At 43.8% G+C, this 19,786-nt stretch overlaps 1 protein-coding gene across 2 annotated transcripts in view; it reads left to right on the top strand.

Moving 5' to 3' along the window:
* The window catches only part of KCND3 (potassium voltage-gated channel subfamily D member 3), a gene marked incomplete at both ends in the record, with an annotated part of 121,227 nt that overhangs the window by 83,625 nt on the left and 17,816 nt on the right, over nt 1-19,786 (top strand). For both annotated transcript variants that reach the window (XM_082330186.1, XM_082330185.1), the window contains one exon: nt 8,267-8,429. In XM_082330186.1, coding sequence (XP_082186312.1) covers nt 8,267-8,429 — 163 coding nt within the window. The remainder of the gene's footprint in view (nt 1-8,266; nt 8,430-19,786) is intronic.

The following is a 19,786-nucleotide window of genomic DNA, read 5'->3' as shown; positions in this document are numbered from 1 at the left end:
GGCTCTCCTCTCAGCACTCCTGTGACTGAAGCAGAAGATAAAGTTGCTTATGTTCCCGAGAAGAAAACCGTTCCCCCCCTGCTGAGGCTCCGGTCCAGCCCGCAGGACTTTAGGAAGCGACATTCATGGTCGTCCCATCCCTCGAACCAAAAGAGGTTTGCAAACGCACAGGTCTCCTCGCAGGAAGGTGCTCGCACTCCCGTTGTAATCCCTTTTTCAAAGGTCTCTAATAATATTTCTTTCCCTGCTCCTTTTAATGAATGGTAATAGAGGACACTTGATTAGAAGCCTTTCATCATTTTAGGACTAGGGGCTTTAGCTTTCTGACCTACTTTCCTTGCCAATGAAATTCCATTTTTAGCTTCAACTCAAGGTCTGCATGTTACCCAAATTCAGACCATCTGTTTTAACTGCCTACAGGCTGAGAAGTTGATCCAAGCCAGGAAGAATAAATGGAACCAGTGTGTGCATATATTAAGTATTCTCAACCCTCAGTGTATTAAATAACCTACTCAGTTTATGCCCGAGTCTACATAAACATTCCTGTTTCTTTGGGCAGTGCCTGCTGTTGTTGTAAGGAACATTTATGCTACCAGCTGCTCTCAGAGACCTTCAGCTAGGTCACCTTTCTTGTACAAGTACGGGAACGAGCAGGCTACAACTGACCCCAAGTCCATCTAATCCCTTGATTTGGCTTTGCTGAGCGTTGGTACGGGCTACCCAGGAGAAGTACAGATCCCCCCTCAGCAAGTCATTAGGGAATAACCTACCTCTCTTTCTAATTCTCACTGTTAGAGAAGCAACAGAACTTGCATCTCCTCAGTGATCCTTTTTCATCCCGGGGGATGTAACTTCACGGTCTCGGAGTTAATGAAAAGACAGCTGACCAGCCCTTTCGTGAATCTCTACCAAGTTCCCCCCAGTTTCCTGAAACAGCGAGTTCCAATGAGATAACTTCTTGCACCGTACAGAAATCCATCTCAGTTTTAAACGTCCCATCTTCCCATTTCATTGCACATTCACTCCTGTTAGTATGAGAAAAGGGCCTAACAGCATCAGACCTTTCTTCAGGATTACAGATACATCTCTCGGTCCTTTTATTACACAAAACTCAGTAACAAATATGAATTTATAAACCAGAACAAAATCAAAAGGCAACATTACCTGGAGAATCCCTACTAAGTAACTGCTGACCACAGCTTTATAAAAAATCAAAATGAATCTGAGCACTGAAGATAAGCTTCTGCTGCTAGCACTGATATGCATCTACAGCACTCATCCCTCGCAGCTTGGCTGATGGGTGTAATTTCAGCAGAATATCGAGGGAGGATGAGAGCATCCATGAAAACATTAACAAATAAAATATGCCGGGGAAAAGAAAACAGCAGTGTAAAACCAAGCCAGATATTGCAGAAGTTGAATACCCAACTGTGGAGCTGCCCAGGTCAAAACAAGGCAGAAAATAAGTATATTTAATGTAAAAGAATCCTAGCATGAAATAGCCTCTCTACTTCCCCGGACACAGCTGATTTGCCGTTCAAGCCTGTCATTTGACAGCCTGTTTATAGCTTCCCTTGCTTCAAAGCCATCACGGCTCTGTTTGCAGCACGCTCTTTCAGGAGGCACCACAAGCCTCCTCACGTGTCAGGTTTCTCAGGCATTCAGCAGTGCAGCCTGCTCCTTCTAGGATTAATATATTTAAAAAGCTGACATTAACATACCAGACTGTCCTTACGGACATGGATTACCGAGTCTGTGTCTGCAAAACGCTTTCAAAAAACTTCTATATTTTCAAAATATCATGCCAGCATTAACTAAGTAACCCTCACAACACTTGTCCAGGACAGCTCTGAAAATATTTTGATCTCCCATACAGACATGGGAAAAAAAAGCACACAGAAAGCGGACCTGTCTTCCCTGCGGCCACAAAACAAGCCCATGCCAAAGCCAGCTTTCAGGCTTCAGGAGCGCTCCATCGTTGGTTGTGTCGCATGTCTGCGGTCAATCCACCAGACGGTATCACTGCCTCAGCAGCTCCAGAGCCCTCCTCCCACCTTCCCAGCACACAGGAATTTCATACATCCCATGTGAAAGTCTGTATGCCTCTGCTGAACAAGGCAACAGCATCTTTGCATACCAGGAGGTACGAATACGTGATGGGATAAAACCCAACCGGGCAGGAGAACGGCACACGCGAGCAGCAGCTAGCTGTGCTCCGGAGAGCTGTGCTTTTTGATGGGGTAATTCCAGCAAGGCAGATGAAACAGCCAACGTGGCAGAGGAACCGTGAATTAAACCCTAAACAAAAGATCTAACTATCCCCAGCCCCCGTACCAGAGCTGTTAATTCCCTGTTCCGTCGTCATGTGCAAAACCAAGAAAGGAATGAGTAATATTTGCTTTTGTTTTCATTGTATCATTGGAAGTGACATGATCATTATTTCACTGGAGGTTCAAAGCAGCATTAGCATGATTACTTTGGACTTGTACCTATTAAATGGAGGGACATGAGCTCCTCTGAGCTGTCAAATGCAACACGGGCAGCCTTGCAATGCAACTGAAAGAGTCTAGCTGAATTTTAGACTTTTTTTTTCTCCTTTGTGCAAGTCAAAACATTGCATAGCCATTTACTTACAGTATAAAAAAGCATCTCTTGCACCTGGAAAGCTACATGCTAATTCCATGCTTTATTCTATCTCTTTCATGCAAAAGGCTTTCAAAATCATATTCTATTGTATGGTACATAATGTTATTATTCTGTCCTTATTGTCCTAAAAGCAGAAGCTTACAGGCTGGAGTGAAATCTTCTTTTGACTCTACTGTGCTGGGCAAAAGGTTAGAGAGATAAAGCAGCTCTCAAAGAGCTGTTAATGCCAGTATGGGGCAGAAATACTCAATCATTTGAAGCAGCATTGTTTCTGTTTCCATCCTCCATGAGATATTTCAGCTTTCGCACACAGGCTGTGTGCGAAGACCACAAGGTTTTGCGCTGCTAGGCAGGAAACGTCCCTCGACCACTTAAACGTAGCGAGCAGAAAAAGCACAGTCCCCTTCTGACCATTTGATCCAGGAGCCAGCTGTCCCCACCTTCTTGTGCTGGCTCTGCGACCTTAACCACACCGTGCGGGGGCTCCCCGCGCCGGCTGCTCTGCCCTCCCTGGAGCCAGCCCCCGGGAAGAGGAGGGGTGTTGGACCTGAGGCTCTGTCCAAAGACAGGTCTTTTACTGCTAAGAAAGAAGGTGTTGGGATACAGGTTTATCAATTTTCAGTTGCACTCATCTCCTCTGCATCTCGAGAAACCAATGGAGACAATAGCTGTACAATAATGGTAATTTATGAACCGTAAACCCCTCCCCAGGTGCATGCCTTATGCCGACTGAAAAGCTGGCACGTAAAAAGGCTGCTGGGAAAGAGCATCCTCTGAAAAGCTGTTTCCCTGTCCCCACAGAGTTGTTATTGCTGTAGCACCTTCCGATGTCCCTATACCATAGGATCTTCCACCTTTTTGACTACAATTCCCTAGTTGTAGGGCTGTGAATGTTGCACAGAGAGAGAGGATCATCAGAGATGCTGCTGAGAGTCTATTTTTAGAGTCATTTGATGAGCTGTTCAGCACCTTATTTATTGCTGTCTCCAGCTGGAGGAGCTAAGAACTGTCCAGACACCTCTACCGCTAAAACCAGAACTTGGAAGCAGTGACCTCTATTTGACAACATTTTCTGTACTGACAGAGTGAAAAACAACAGCACATTATGCTGTCAAGGCTAATAGCTGCTAATTAGGGTGGGTGACATACGACCCCTTTTATATTCAAAGGACACAGAAGTCGCAGTACAAATCAAAAAAAAAAAATGTTGAAATTCTGCATTCACAGTCTTTCCCAGTCTAAAGAGTGACCACTTAAAAGTAATTTCCTATTTTGTTTTTTTCCTGGTTTGTCTGTTTAAGGCTTTACTTGAACTTTACATTATCTGTACAGTGCGTAGGAGCCTCAGTGTTCACAGCGTTTCCTTGGTAGGAAATAGGGCTTTGAAGGGACACCAGGAGAAGAAAAGGGGACAAACCAAAGCTGTGTCGTTGGAAACACGGGATACATGCGTAGAGGCTCCAGAATCACCGTCAGCGTGCAGAGCGCCGACGGGACTGCGGCAGCAAGGGCAGCTCCTCCCGACGGCCGCGCACCTTCGCACGCCGCAGGGCTCGCCTGGCGGCAGGCGCACCTCGCCAGCACAGCCAGTAAGCAGAGCAATGAATTCGGCAACGGAAAACTGGCTGAATCTGTTGCCATCTAACCAGATTCCTGGCAAAATAAAGATGTTCATCTCTAGGCATGTTCCACATCTAACCTAGCCGATGCTCAGCATTTATCTCTGGACAAGCCTGGAACCACACACAGGCTGTGTTTACTCCCGATTTCTGTACAACTGCCTTGCATTATTAATATTTGTAACGCAGTAGTGCTTAGGGGTCACTGCTGGGTGTTGGGTATAGCCAGGACACGGGGCAGCTCCTGCTCTGAAGAACCTCGCACCTACTTAACCAAGCAGGCAAAGAATAAGTAACCAGTTGCCATTTCATAAATGGGGAACTGAGGTACAGAAAGCTGCAATGATTTACTAGAGGTCATGGTAAGAGTCTACTGAATTTGCAGTCTCTCGTCGTTTTATTACAGGCTCAAACATCCCGTTAGACCCTCTGAATGTTAATCATTACCTAGTTCTTCTATCTTCTTGCTGCTCTAATGAGATTATTGATGAATTACTTAAAATGCACTTTGTGTAGAAGAAATTTTTTAGGTGACAAGTTGCCTTTTACTAAACAAATTAATGAGAAAGTTGAGTTCTCTCATTCCAGTCTGGGGAAAAGAAGTTTTGGGTTTAAAATGCCCAATTAGTACTAACTGAAATCCAATATTTGAGATTATTTGTCACTGTATCTGTTATAAATATGCCATGTGGCCATTAGTACCTCGTGGTACCGTCAGGACAAAAATAGTCACTCCAGCAATTAATATTGCAGTAGCTGCATATGTCAATATAGGATTAGAACAATTGCAACTTTATAGGTTCATTCCAAACCCCATCATCGTCAAAGTCAAAGGGAGGCCTCTCATTAAGTGCAAGGGGATCCAGAACAAGCTCTGCTGAAGCATAGCCGGGTTTTACTCTGATCAAAAAGCCATGACATTTCCAAACATCAGTATCGCTCACGTTGCGGGTCAGCCCAGTAAAGCCAGAGAACACGGCTGGAAGCGCACGACGCGCCACGCAAACCCAGACGGACAAATCCAGCAGCGTTCTCTCTGCGGATAACTCTGCGGTAGATCCAGGAGTCAGGGCTACACGTTTTAGGTCTTGTTCCTGTGCAGCCTGCTCCAGCTAGCGCATAATTCCCCATCAGGGTCTCTCTCACGATAGTTTCCCAAATGAAGTTCTACATCTCCCCAGCAAAATCCTCCATGCTCCAAGACAGTTTGATCTTTCCTGATGGTGTTTTAAAGCACCTTCTCTGAAGTCCGAAGTAATGAGGTAACTCTCAGTCTGCGTGTAAGAACAAAACTCTACAAGACAGACTGCGAGCCAGACACTTATTATTATACTCTCTACAAATGCACAAAAGGGCTTTCTCTCAGTGCTTCAGGTCACCAAGATCATGTTTGAGGCATATGATTAATTTTCACCCTTATTGTGTTAAGGGGTGGCAGGAGAAAAGTAAGAAAGATTTTTTTTTTTTAGAACAGTGTTAAATGAGGCAGAAGACCTTGTCACTTAGCAAGAGCTTTTAAACTATCTTTGCATGAAGCAGCAGCTAAAAAGTTAATAGACATAAATAGCATTTTATTGATTTGAGGTATTCTGAGGGGTTTTAATGCAGGTGAAGGCAGGAAAAGGATTCTGCTTGGAATAATTAAACCTTAGCTAGTGAAGCCTGAAGCATTTACACACACACGCACACACACACCACCCCACCCCCCAAAAAAAAAACCCCAAAAAAACCAAACCAACCCCAAAAACCTGAAAACACCAAAGAAAAGCTGTCAGCCTGAAACTAAGCCTTTCCTGGGACACAAGCGAGTGTGACAGCCCAGCGATGGTAATCTTTTACCCAGCTGCTTGGCCGCACTGCCCAGCCACTGAGCCTAGCAGGCGAGCGCGTGAAAGACTCCCAGGAGCAAGCAGTTAATGTAAAATGAGTTCTGCTTCTGTGCAGAGACCCTCATACCAACGAGTTCTTGGATGGGGGACAGAAGTTCAGCTGATAAAAAGGTATTTTGAAACATTTGGTTTTCCTCTTGGACGTAAATTATTCTTAGCAGAACTCTATTTCCATAAAAGCTCTTTGTTAGTCATATGCAGACCTCAAAGGTAAAAATAAAGCCTCAACTGTAAATTGTTTTGCTTTTCAATATTTGCTGCAGCAAACACCAGAACATCCCAAAGAAGAGCACAGAAATCCCAAACACCATCTGATAGCAACTACGGGCCTCTCCAGATTTCAAGCACCCTGAAACAAGGGATGCCGTCTTTAGGCCCAGATTTTAAGTTTAGCATCTTTTCCCCGTCTACTGCAAAACTTCAGCAGGTTGCAGTGCCTAGGGCCTCTCTTCTACTCCAGGGTGTAGCCAGGTCACATAAACCTGCTTGTAATGGGATTTCACCAAGTACAACGTGTCCTCCTGAGTCACAGAGGTACTTTGGGAATTCCTGCACCCCGCTGGTTTGTACACAGTCATTTCAGTATCAGAGATTTTTTTTTTTTTTTTTAAATCTGTTGTTATTTGGTTACTTGCTTTTCCCTTTCCTCCAGATGAAAATTACGTCAATGAATATTGATATTAATATACATTTGCATGCAAGCATGTAATAAATGGCTCACTGAAACAAGGCCTGTAAATTCAGTCAGTGGCTGTGCTAATCATGTTGCTATCACACTCCAGGGGCATTAGCTACAAACAAGCTTTTTGTTACATGATCAGAACACGCTGCAATCCACATCCAGCTTTCTGGATGGGTTTTTATTTGCCTATCAACCATTTGCAGAAGAAAGCACTGAAGTCACTTCTAGAGGGCAAACTGCAGGGGTGGCAGAGCCTCCTTATGGAGTTTACCACCGCATCTGCAGAACGCAGGGCACAACATTTGCATTGCCAACATCTGGCGCTTGCTGGGTATCAGAAGTTGTGCTGCGAGATGGGGGAATTGTGAGTGATGGCGCAGTCGGTTAGAATTAAGAGATCCGATCACCTGGGATGCAACATGGGGATTGTGCTGGGCTAAACTGTAAATCAGAATTCAAAATCCCCATTACCTTCGTTATAACGCAGCATTCGGTGAGGCAGCGCAGTCAATCATGTGCCCGAGCCCCAGAGCAGTTTCAGTACTGAATGTTCCCTGAGGGAATAACAGCCATGCTCCTTCTCATGGCACTGGAGAGGAGGCATAAGGCAAAGCACGCTGGTTTTCTTTGCAGAAGGACAGTATTGAAGCTTAAGCTTAAAGTATAAAAGTGCTGCAGAAAGCTTTTGCCATATACAAAGTAAAAACACAAACAGCAAATAAGCACTCAACAGAGTAGTGATTTCTGTCACGTGGAATCTACAGAACCTAAACCAGCATCGTCTTCCACCTCTGTAAAATGGATTATTCCATCTCAATTCTGCTGGTATTGTTTAACATACAAATTACAATCGTTAATGAAGATTGCTGGGTCAAACGCAGTGCAGAGGTTTGTCTGAATAATTTTTCAGCTGGTCTCTTATTCCTGACAATTCACCCTTTACTGAATCCAGACTTTGAATGAACCCCAAATTTCCGACTGTACAGATGGCAAGGAAACTGCTGGGGTTTGAAACAGAAGCGTAAATCAGTCCTCAATTGCACCTGGCTACAAGGGACTGAAAATACATGAACCTGTTCACAAGGAGACACAGTTTTAAGTTTGTTAGAGCTCATCTACACGGAGAGGTAGGTACTAAGTGAGCGAGGGTGCGAATTTAACGTGCTCAGCAGCTGCCTGAACTGGCACAGCTAGTCTGCAACAGGAGTGCTTTTCTTTGGCTTCGCTTAATCCATTGCCAAAGCGCAGTGCACTTGTCATCTCCAGGATGGCAGCACCACATGAATTGGTGCTTGCACGGTGGATTTCTAAGCTTTAGTGTCCAGCCTGGACACTCGCATTGCTGCACACTCAGGGAACCTGAAAAGGCTTTTGGTGCCGTTGCACTTGTCTGAAGGAGGGGCTTCCCCTTTCTCTTTTTCCCCCTCTAGTTATGGTGACATGGTGCCCAAGACAATTGCTGGGAAGATATTTGGCTCCATTTGCTCCCTGAGCGGGGTGCTGGTCATTGCTCTGCCGGTTCCAGTCATTGTTTCCAACTTCAGCCGAATTTACCACCAGAACCAGAGAGCCGACAAGCGGAGAGCGCAGAAGGTAAGCCGTCCCGCGCGGCCGCCTCCTCCGAAAGCCCCGCAGCCGCCAGGAAACCTCAGCCCCTGCTTGTCACCACGGGGCTCGTGAGACACCCGTGACAGTGCTGAGCACTGCGGAGGGCAGCCGGCACGCACCTATGCGGCCACCTACACGCGTGTGGGCTTACCTTCGCACACAGGTGCGACTCCCTATGCCCGTACAGACACAAGCTAGTTCATTGCCCACACGGCGTACTCGCATATTTTAACTATCAGAAGCAATGGGGCTTTCATTGCTCACCTTTGCTGTACCAGTCTAAAATAAATATATAAATATACACATAAACCCTTAAATCATTAACAGGAGCTGTTTATCTTTCTGGCTGCTTGGTTCCTGTCCTCTCTCTGCCCTGGAGTTTTGAAAACACCCATCCAGAACCATATACTTATCAGTACACATATCCCCTCAAAGCTGCAGACAGTAACATAGACAAAACAGTGGGAATATGTAAAAGCCCCTGGAAATGTCAGGGGATTACTGAATATTCCAAAATCCGAACAGTTTTTACCAGCATAAGCTTACCGATTCACTGAGAAAGTATAACAGATTTATTATATCTCTATTTCAGTCTGCTGAATTACACCAAAACCAGAATCAGGTTTTTACAACAACTGCAAACTAAAGGTCTGGGGTTTTTTTCTCCCTATGGAACGCTGTCTGCCAGAAATTCAAGACTCAGGGGACCTGATGGAGAATAGTAGTAGAAAGATGTGCTATTTCTGCTTCAGGCAAGCATCTGGGCCGTGCCTACTTCTTGCATCTCAGGGAGCTGACAGCAGAGAGCTAAGATACAAGACCTACAAAACCACAAAATTTGGCAGTCAAAACACAGAAGGAGAGTAGCAGAGAGACAGGATCACGCAGGAATGAGCTGCAGGCTCCATAAGTCATTGCTGGGTTTTACACATACCTGCATTAAGTTTGGCATTGTACATGCGAAACATCAAACTGCAAGAATTTTGGGAGGTGTTTTTGAGGGAGAGTTGTTTACCTGATTAGTCATACAACATAATATAGATAAAAATATCTAAAGATATCATACTGGAAGTCCACTTGGTACCACACACTGTTCAGTCAGCAGCCGGACAGTGGGAAACCAGTATGGATCATTACATTCATTTAATGAATTTAAATGATTTGCAGAGTGGGTTGCCTCACGTGAGGCTGCACCCAGGCATAAGGTACCGGGGTTTAACTTGCGACAGGAACACGCTGGGCGTCCGTGCACGGGAAGGACCGGAGCACTCGGGTATGGGTCTGCTGAGGGGACAGTGTGCAATAGCACATTTAAAGAATAGAAGACTTAGAGAGAAAGCACTTGTTCTACTGAAATGGCACATAAACGCAGTGAGAGACAGAATCTCTGCTACAGAATAGCCTAGGCAGCAGATAAGTAGGCAAGACAAATTAACAAACAAGATTTGTGCATAACCATGGATCCCAATACAAAGCAGCTCCAGAACTGACTCCAGGTCTGTGCTTTCGGATGAGGCTGTCCTTCTCCCCAGGCAGCGTACCAAAGTTTCTCGTTCTGATTCACCTTTTCCTTTATTCGTTGGACCGTGATCCACTTGGTGACAAGGAAATGTACCACCACCTTTGATACCGATATGATTGATGGCAGCTTTTATGAGGTTTGTTGTATTGACACACAGAGTGTATAATTTCCCCCCATTTGAATTTCTAATTCTCTTGATACTGGATGAATTTCTGGGCTAAGAAAGTTTTCTCAAGTCAGAAGTGTGAGTAATTTTCACATGATCATCACTGCATGAATACTAAAGAGAAGGAAGGAGACAGAAGCACATTAATGACAGTCTCTCTGGAGATGATCAGGACGCACACAGGGACCTTCAGGATCCGCTTTGATAGCATACTTGTTCCAGCATCATCCTCCCGTGAATTGAATCCTTCTTCAGAAACAGGAGAGTTTTAGTAACAGTTAAAACTCTGTCCCTGTCTAATTAAAGATACAAAGACATTTGCATGGCTTTTTCAAGAAGGCTGGAGAAAGCTCTTTGCACTCTCTCAGCCCGTGAATATGAAGAGCCCACCAGCAGAAGCTCCCTATAAGCAGAGATTAGAAGTCACAGCTTTGAAGAAGTAACACAGATGTCTCCCCTAAGTTTCTAGCGTGCTAAATACATTATTTTTCTCTTTTAATTGAAGAGTAAATAATGTGTAGGGTATGTATTAGTATAAATGCTTTAGAAGTTCTATTTAGTTCAAGAATCAATTTTATAATGTACAAGTAGGTTTCAAGATTAGGCTATAGATCATATTTATTTATATTTTATGAACTCAGACTGAAGATTGCCAATGAGAAATAACAAAAGGTAAAAGTACTGTATGAGTGTCAAATTGGCTGGATGTGATATCCGCAGATTTGGAGGTCGGGGTCTGAGCAAACCTGGGCCCTGCAGCGCAGTGGGGTTTCCAAGGGGCTGCGCTCCAGAAGACAGGGAAATGCAGCACAGCCCCGACATCCCTCTGGGTTACGGTGTGCTCAGGCTTAACTTTGTCTCTTAACCGATGAGGAGGCACTGGTCTAGCAGGAAGAGGTATTTAAATAGCATGAATAAAATACCAGAAGGTGGCTGTTACTCATTAGCATCTATTCTTCAACTAACCGAGGAGAAATCTTCCTTAAAAAGGAAAAAAAAAAAAAAAAAAAAACCAAAAAAACCCCCAAAAATCCAAACTACCAGTGATTTAATCACCTTGAAGATAAATTATTCTTTGCCAAAACTGCACTGCAAGAGAATTAATTACAAGGAGATCTGGCAATCTTAATTTATTGTGCTGTGTCATCAGATTTTGTCCTCTGGCATGCTGCAAGGACCAGGTCAATCTGAGTGGAAGATGAATTGATCATTTCTGACAAGGTTCATTTTGGTAAAATTGTTTTGCTTTTTTTTTTTTACCCCCCAAAGACTTCTTTTTTCTTTTTGACTGATGTGCTAAGAATAGACCTTCCTGACTTTGAAACGAAGCTGTTCTTTAGTGAATGTCACAGCCTTTGGTTTTAAAAGAGAATTTGACACTTAAAAGGCTTGACAATAGAATGACTTTGTAATTCAGATAACGCTGGAGTCTCTCCCTTGCTGTGTTCAGTTTGCAGCATAGATGCAATGTGAAGAAGGAGGAGACAAGTATCTGGTGCTGGTTTGAGGACTACACCTCCCACTTTTCAACCCTAGAAAGAGAAAGCAGAGGCAGCTACTAACAGCTACTGAAATGCTGCTCCTTTAGCAGCAGTAGAAAAAGTAAAACATTCATTGTTCAGAAGTTAGAGACTGAGTGAATACAGCCCCAAGCCACAACGTTATTCCCACCAGAGCAGGGCAGTATAGAAACGCACGGCTGAAAGACTGCCACATTACACAGCAGTGAAAAGAAGAGATGTGGCTTTTAGGCTCAGTGCAGCAAAGATCCCAGAAGTGCAGATTGCTCTCCCAAGGTTTACAGGAATGCTGGAGAACCAATACTAAAATCAAAGGCACTGTCTTTGCACAAACAGTAACAAAAAAAAAAAAAAAAAAAAAAAAAAAGGAAGAAAGAAGGAGAAGAAAACACTAGATCTCTTAGTGAAAATAATTCTAGAAAAGTGTTTTTCAAAGTGTTATTGGAGTCTTTGCTGGGCCTTAATCTCCCAGGTCCAATGACACTCGTCTTTGTCCAGCTTTAAAATAATCAACTCGGGTCCCTCAGCTAGAAAGATTGTGCTAAGTGCAGCCAAGTTAGTTTGTTCTGTTTGGTTTTTTGTTCCTGGAATGATGCTTCAGAAGAGACAACTGGAGACCCCTTCGATATCTCCCCAGACTGCTCCAACACAGTCCAACTAATTCCAGCATTCCCGTTCCCTGGGGAATCAGGAGCTGGCAATAAACTGCACAGGAGCTCTCAGAAACGTGAGTTTGCTTCGATGGGCCAATGACTGACAAATAGCAACGTGCACTAGCAGCTTTTTGCTAAGAAAAAAATGGTAAGACAGAAAAAAACACTGTAACGAGGGCAATATAGCATTACAGGTTAAGCCTATGTGGTTGCTAGCCCCAACTCCCTGCACACGTAAACATACATGCCGACGAAGACGCTAAGTTCTCACAGGCGTATTTAAAGCAGTTTTGAACAGCCTGAGAAGGCACATGGAAGTAGAGTGGCAGCTGAAGTGTTTGGAAATAGCAACAACAGCCTAAAGCAAACTGGTCTTTAGACCAGCCCCCTTGGGGCTAAAATTTAGCCAATTGAGTTGTTCTAGATCTTCTCAGTTTGGAGGAAAACAAATGTTCAGAAAGGGGCCTCTTACACAATGAAGTATGCCTCCTCACATTTGCACGACAGAGGAGGGGGAAATGTAAATGCTCAGATGCTGTGAAAAAAACCCACCCTGCTTAAAGGACATTTATCGTTTAATGGTTAGATTTGCTAAATGAGCCAAGATGCTGAAACGGCTGATAATCTCGGAGGGATTAGCATGGTTTTAGTGGTGCATTTCACAGGGGCTAAACTGAAACTGTCGTCTACGAATCTAAAACTTCGGTAATCAGAGTGCTTGGTTTCAGGTCTGCAGTAAATGCTTTTGAGGAGTACAGCTTCTTAGTCTCTTCACTTCATTTCATTTACTATCTGGTGGCCTTTCACTCTGAGAACAAGCAGTGTACTGGAAAAGCCTTGAAATACACTTCTCATTTCATCCTCTAGGCTATAAGTTTCCAGGAAAGAACCAAACAGCCAGATTTAGGCAAGGAAAGGACTACCCAGGCCAAAATCATTTTGCAGAGCCACTCTCACATAAAACTATAATATAGAACTGAAAACTGTAACACAGGCTATCAAAGAGTAGATGGTATAAATTAGGTGAAGCAGAGAAGCGGACCCATTGCCGGGTGGATGAATTAAAGCATTCAATCACAGAGCCAATATCAGCAGAAGAAAGGAATGAAGGGGCAAGGGACAAGCCGTATCTTTTCAGATGGAAGCCGATGAGAGGAAGTGGATGGAGCAAGGTTATTCCAGACAGCAAGAGCTACTCGTGAGATGGTTGCACACAGGCAGCTATGACTCTGCAGACTGATGAAGAGGTAACTATGGAGATGCTTAGAAGGGGCTCAAGCCAAAAGGAAGGAAGAGTAAGGACACAAACGTCTTTCTGATTGTTCCATAAGAGGCATATTAGAAACAGCCTGTTCCAGACCCAGCCGTCACTCCCAGAGGCACGGAAAACAGGACTGCAGTCAGCAGAGCAGATGAAGAGGGAAGATGGTGATGAAAAGAATGCTTAATACTAGATTTATGTCATCATCGTACCCATGAGAAAGACGGCCCACACACCTGTCAATAATGAGGCCATTATAATAATTGATTTGCTACAAAGCAGGGGAGTCAGCTTTGAAATGTTCTGTTTTTCAGCTGACACCCTAGATTTTGGAGGTGGGTTAGTGAACTTCAGAGCGTGGAACAGAACGGCCAGAAAAAGCGACTCGAGCAAAGCTGTGAGCTGTCTAAGGAGAGCTCAGCGACAGAACATGACTCAGTTCCCAGCAGGGGATGGGGTTGGGAACTTAAGGAGAGAGAGAAACAATAAGGTTAAAACTGGAGCTGGCTGACATTTAAAAAACATGGTTTTTTCAACCACAATGAATCTGTGTGGAGTATGTTTTTGTTGTTCGATATTTAACAGTTTTTGACAGGGGAAAAAAAGCTTTTTTTATTTTTTAAAGAAGAGATCTCATTTTTGCTGGGGTAGGTACCTCTTTCTCTTCCTTCTCTGTTTCCTGTTTGGTGTTTGTCACATCCCCTCATACAGTTCGGGGGGGGAACCAAACAAATAAATAAACCAACCAGGAATCCTTCCTCTTTTCTTTCATATCGTCCAGGAAAGCAAAAGGGCATTTTCCATCAGTCCAGCTAGTTCAAATTCTGTGGGTCCCAAATTACATAAAACAACTTGATGTCTCCTCTAAAAGGAAGGATTGAAATCGGTGAGCTAGAGATTATAGGTTCAGCCTCCAAAGCAAGCCCATATATCTAAATATTAAGCCTGTTGTCAATAGTGGCCCGATGCCCAGATGAAATAATTTCCACGCATATCCAGAAGCCACTCTACATTTGTTTCATGCCTTGAGGCCCATTCACGTCATGTCTCAGTCACACCCAGGTAACCGCCTGCAATGCGCAAGAACCTGACTACCCCACCCTCGGTCTCTCCCTGGTCGTCTCAGCAGGAGGGTGTCCCCTTTCCCCACCTGTTGGAAGTCCGGGTTGTGCGTGGCAGCCTCTGTCCAGATGGCTCCGTTATGTAGCACAGTTGGTAGGATTTGTAATGGCTGCTGTTGCCCGCTTCATCCCAGATGTCTAAATAAATGCAAGCTGAAATCGCCTTGTCAAGGAGACCTGCATGCAAAATGTTCAGCCAAAAAAATGTTGGGAAGCCCTATCCTACTTTGGAACTGGGTTTAGTGATCAGATTCTTTGCTGCTGCCTTTATTAACTAGTTATTTTACCACTCTGCCTAAGTGATGCAGAATCGAGTGGGCTGGGTGCAGTTTAGCTCCCATGCAGTTCCCAGCCTACATACTGAATACAGCTCAAACGCCCCTGCACCAACTACAGTATATGGTTATGTCTAGATTAATGGATATGGGTATATCCACTGGGCCAGGAAAAAAGATAACTAGAAGTGGGTGTAAATGGTCATAAAGCTTATTGCAGTTACTAATTTGTACCAGGACAGTGATAAGCACATGAAGAACAACATTTGTTGCTGACACATGCGGTGCTGGCTTGGCAATACAGGTCTCCGAGTCCTCTAATCACGTCAGATGGATGGAAACGCTCTGCAGTCTACCAGCACATCTCTCAAGGGCCGCTGCAGAATTTCCCTGCTTACACACTGCCAGATGTCTTACACAGCCCAACTTGAGAAGTCCTAGAATCTCATTACTCCACTCCTCCCACTCCACCCAGCAGCAGTGGTCTGCAAAGTCTGACTCAGAACAAGCCTTTGTTGTTTGAAGGTCATGAAAATCCCATCAAACAGTAACTGCCGATAACTTCAGCATCGCATCAGGCTCTAAACCAGCACAAGGCAGACACGAGCTGCCGTCCTCCTTTGTCTCCCCACTACAGCCAGTCTCACTGTTCTGACAAACCGATGCTGCAGCAGCATCGCCCTTCCATACTCTCCTCTCCGTGACTCAGGTTTTTTCATGCATGAAACTGGGATAAATCCACTCCTTTTCCTGGCTCAGTGGATTCTTGCAGAATTAGGTCCTGAACGTGTACAAGGTTATAAGGTGAAACCATCTTACAGTAATAGTATTCATACCCAGGATTTTAAATTTATCTATCTGAGCTTTTGCACTAGCAATTCTTGCTGACTCACCAAACAAGGCAAGAGAAATGACAGCATGTGCTTTCCTGACCAGTCACGGGTAGCAAGCAGAGCAACAGTAAATGCTGGCAGAGGATGGTTCATGAGCAGGCAAGGAAATCAAGGGCATGCATAAAACTTACGGCTAATTCTCAAAAAAATATCTATATGGGGAAATCATAGTCTGCCTGCGAGTACTGTGCAGGAAGAAAGAGAGGTTCAATCCACCAGACAAATTGCTCCGTAGGAAGTAGTTCCTCATCTCTCCTCTTTGTCGCGGTACCGCAGAACTCTTCTGTTTACTATGCAGGCTGCCGCCTGACGGTAATTCCAGCCACCTGCTCTCCATGTAAGTGCAGCCATTTAGAGAGAACTCAGCATTAACTCCAAACAAATACAATAATAAAGAGCAATTCTACACATTGTCCACAAGCTCCGGCCAGGAGCCAGTGCATTTCTGTCCACATACGAAGCATCAGCTTCATTAGCGATTGAGTCACGACAATTAGGAGCCATTCTAGTAGGAACACGGCGATGCTGGAATGCACAAACAAGGGCCAGAGCAGCACGTAGCCAAGACAACTCCGCAGCTTTCTGCTGACAACCCGGGAGCACTCCAGCGCCCAGGACAGCATGCCAGGCAGGCTTCTCCCTCCCCATCTGCCAAACCAAGGCACGCAGCCAACATGTTGTGGCTGTCAGAGTAAGAAGAATGTGTGCCTCAGCTCACGTCCTAAAAGTCTTCACTTATCAAATAGGACCATGGGATGGGTTTGTGATGGATTTTTTCCCCAGAAGCCTAATGCAAGAGATTTAATCGCCAGAGACCCCACGAGCAAGAACAACAACTAGGAGCAGCTTCAGAAAGCAAGCAAATTGCACCGCACAGCAACTTTACCGTCACCTGATGACTTCTGAGCAATTTTTGTTCGCCAGCAAGCAACGCTTCTCTCAGTTAATGCCGAAAGCTCGTAGCATGGAGAAGTGGGATGGAGCACAGCTCCTGGTTGTACCCCGCCTGGAGCAACAGCCTACGCTGATGCTTAACTGCCCTTGCTGCCGGTGGGTACCTGCCCGTCCGAGACGACACGTGCTCACTGCCAGCGAGCAGGCAACGAGGCAGGACAACAGCCCCACCGTCATCTCTTCCCCTTGGGCTTCATTCCACAGGGGAGAACGAAGGGCACGAGTTTTACAAATTTGCTTATATTTTCTTGAGTTACAAAGGTTTTGTGGTCATCGTCCCCATTCCCCCGGCCATGTTTTCACCATCTTCCTGGGGAAGGTGTGAGCAGCACTACATGAAGCTATTACCTTCATTTTCTGTAGCTAACCACAGGCCTTCACACCATTAATTCGGGTTCATGTATCATGTCTAGTAAGTTGGCATGTGACACTAGATCAAATTCTGTTAATTTCTCCATCCCCTGAATACTTTATAGCTATTAATTAGGGGTGTAAGCTGTGTAAAAGATGTTATAAAAGTGAGATCTGGAAACACAGACAGACAGATAAATCACAGGCAGACAGATGCTCATCACACTTTGCTTTCAGTGAAACACAGGACCTTATTTTATAATAATGGAGAACAGCAATTTCTCTATTAATGATGCAGAAAAGCATGAGGCTCTTTTCTTGAGAAGATATTTATTAAGTGATATGTTTCTAGACAAATCCTGACACTCTAATTTACACCCCATAATACTTCACTTCTAACAAACTATACCAAATTCCCACTACAATTGGTACGGCACTTCTTTGACCACACATCTCTGGAGCGATTTTGAGCCAAGCTCTAAAATCTGTTACAGCATTAAGAGTACAAAAAGTGTACGTAGGAATTTCTTTTATTATTATTTCAAGAGGCAAACTTAAGAAGTGACGAGAGCTAGCTTTGTCAGTCAGCTGGACTCGTAGCGTGGGAACCTCAGCATAGAGGAAGCTTTGAATTTCAGCCAAGATGCAGTAACTGCGTATAACGTATTTCAGGCAAGGAAAAACCGTCCGTAAGGTCAGTTCTAGAGATCAAGATCTGACTGTTACCCTTACTGGGTGGATGGACAGATTGATAACTAAAAAAAGGTATTAGAAATAAGCAGGGCAGCTACAGAAGATAAAAATACAAAGTGGCCTCCAAAAAAGATAACTTATTAAATGTAAAGCAAAGGAATAAAGTGAGAATTGTCAAACACTACAAAAAGTGAAGCTTATTCTATTCTTTCCTGTAGAACGCAGCAAACACCAGAAAGGGAATGGTCTATGTAAAAAGAAAACGTCAATACAATGACAACAGAGTAAAATTGGCAACAAATATATGCAGGCTGGAAATCAGGAGAAATGTCCTAAATAGAAGAATGACGTTCTAAAATAAATGCCCAGTAGGAGTAAGAGCTTCACTAAGTTTAAGCCAGAGCTTGTTAAGTGCAAGATGAAAATGTACAAAGGGAATTTTGCAATAGGAGGGGACCAGCCTCAGTGCTCCAGGAGCTTCCCGACCGTCCTGCGTTTCTCTCTGCAAGTTTTGCATATTACGACACTTTGAAAAAAGTTCTGTGTTTAATCAGCCAGGATATCTATGACTAGTAGAGAAGCCGAGATCCATTAAACGCCATATTCTGTGCATTGTTCTATAAATAGATCGAACATCGTGTTCTTCAGTGTTGGAAAAGATTAAACGATATAGTGCATTTGAAATGATGTTCTGTTGCTTTAATGGTGCCAAGGGTAAGGTAGGATTAAAAGAAGAGCCACAGAGGAGAGGAGGGGAATCTTTCATCTCTGGAAAGTAATGAAGAGGCCCAAAATAAGATCAAGGTCTGACTGTAAGTGGTTCTATCAAATTATATAGGAATATAATGAGTTCTACACTATCTAATTTCCATATGCAGCTCTACAACATCTCCCCCAAAGCAAAAATGACAGAATATTTAAACTTGGCTCAAAAGCTGTTTAATGTAAAGATTTGAGAGGAAGAAAAGTCCAAATGCGCATACTTTGTTTCTTAGGAAAAAAAGGTTAAAATGACAGAAAGATGATCTGCAGAAACGAACTTTTCTAACACTGCTGTAACTCCGCTGCCTGCCTATTACAATAGCCAGATGGAATCATGGCTAGCAGAATAAAAAAATAGTACTTATTATATGGGCCATTTGCTTTTTAAACAGCCATTATTTCACTCAGCGTTCAAACACACGTAATAACCCCGAGTCCTAAATTGGCAGTCCAGCCCGTTTCCAGGCTTTGTTAAAGATGGCATATCAGCTTCCCAGAGCCATAAGTAGGACAGATGATCAGTGTTGCCTGATTATATTGAGGAAAGTACTCCACAGACAGTAGATTCATTTAATTTCTTGTCCACTATTATTTTTGAATGCTTTTTTAGAAATGAAGAATTTTCCATTTTCTGCTTGGCAAGGAAAAACTACCACAATAGGCTAAGCTATTTTCCACCAGATGAAGGTTACATCCATTCCCTTTCCAAGTTACAAATGTGCACTGAGTTCCCACCCAGAAGTACAAACTGAAGTCTTTGCTGAATTCATTTCTGAATTTTATGCTAAAATCAGTCAAAGGTACCACAGACGAGATCATTTCAGGAAGGTGAGAACATAACTACAAGAAAATACTTTTGTGTCGTTCCATACTCTAAGCCCTGTTGTTAAGTCTGCAGAAACTCCCGTTTAAATGTACAACCTGCTTGTTATCTTTTCCATAGCCTAAAATCAACCGCGTTCTTTCCATCTAGAATTTAAGTCCAGTTCCAAACCAGCAACAGACACAGACAAATGCAAGAAGATCGAGCGCTTACTGAATGGCTGTGATATTTTACCTTGGCAATAAAAACATCAGATCAAAATATTCTGTTGATTACTTTTGAGAACAGCTTCAGTTCAGCCTTAAAAGACCAGTGGTGTCCACCTGTTGCACCACTGGACTCACTGCA

The sequence above is a fragment of the Platalea leucorodia genome, assembly GCF_965183815.1.
Source record: "Platalea leucorodia genome assembly, chromosome: 19".
Classification (NCBI taxonomy): domain Eukaryota; kingdom Metazoa; phylum Chordata; class Aves; order Pelecaniformes; family Threskiornithidae; genus Platalea; species Platalea leucorodia.
The sequence above is the reverse complement of the archived record's forward strand: the minus strand, read 5'-3'. Positions and strand labels throughout refer to the sequence as shown.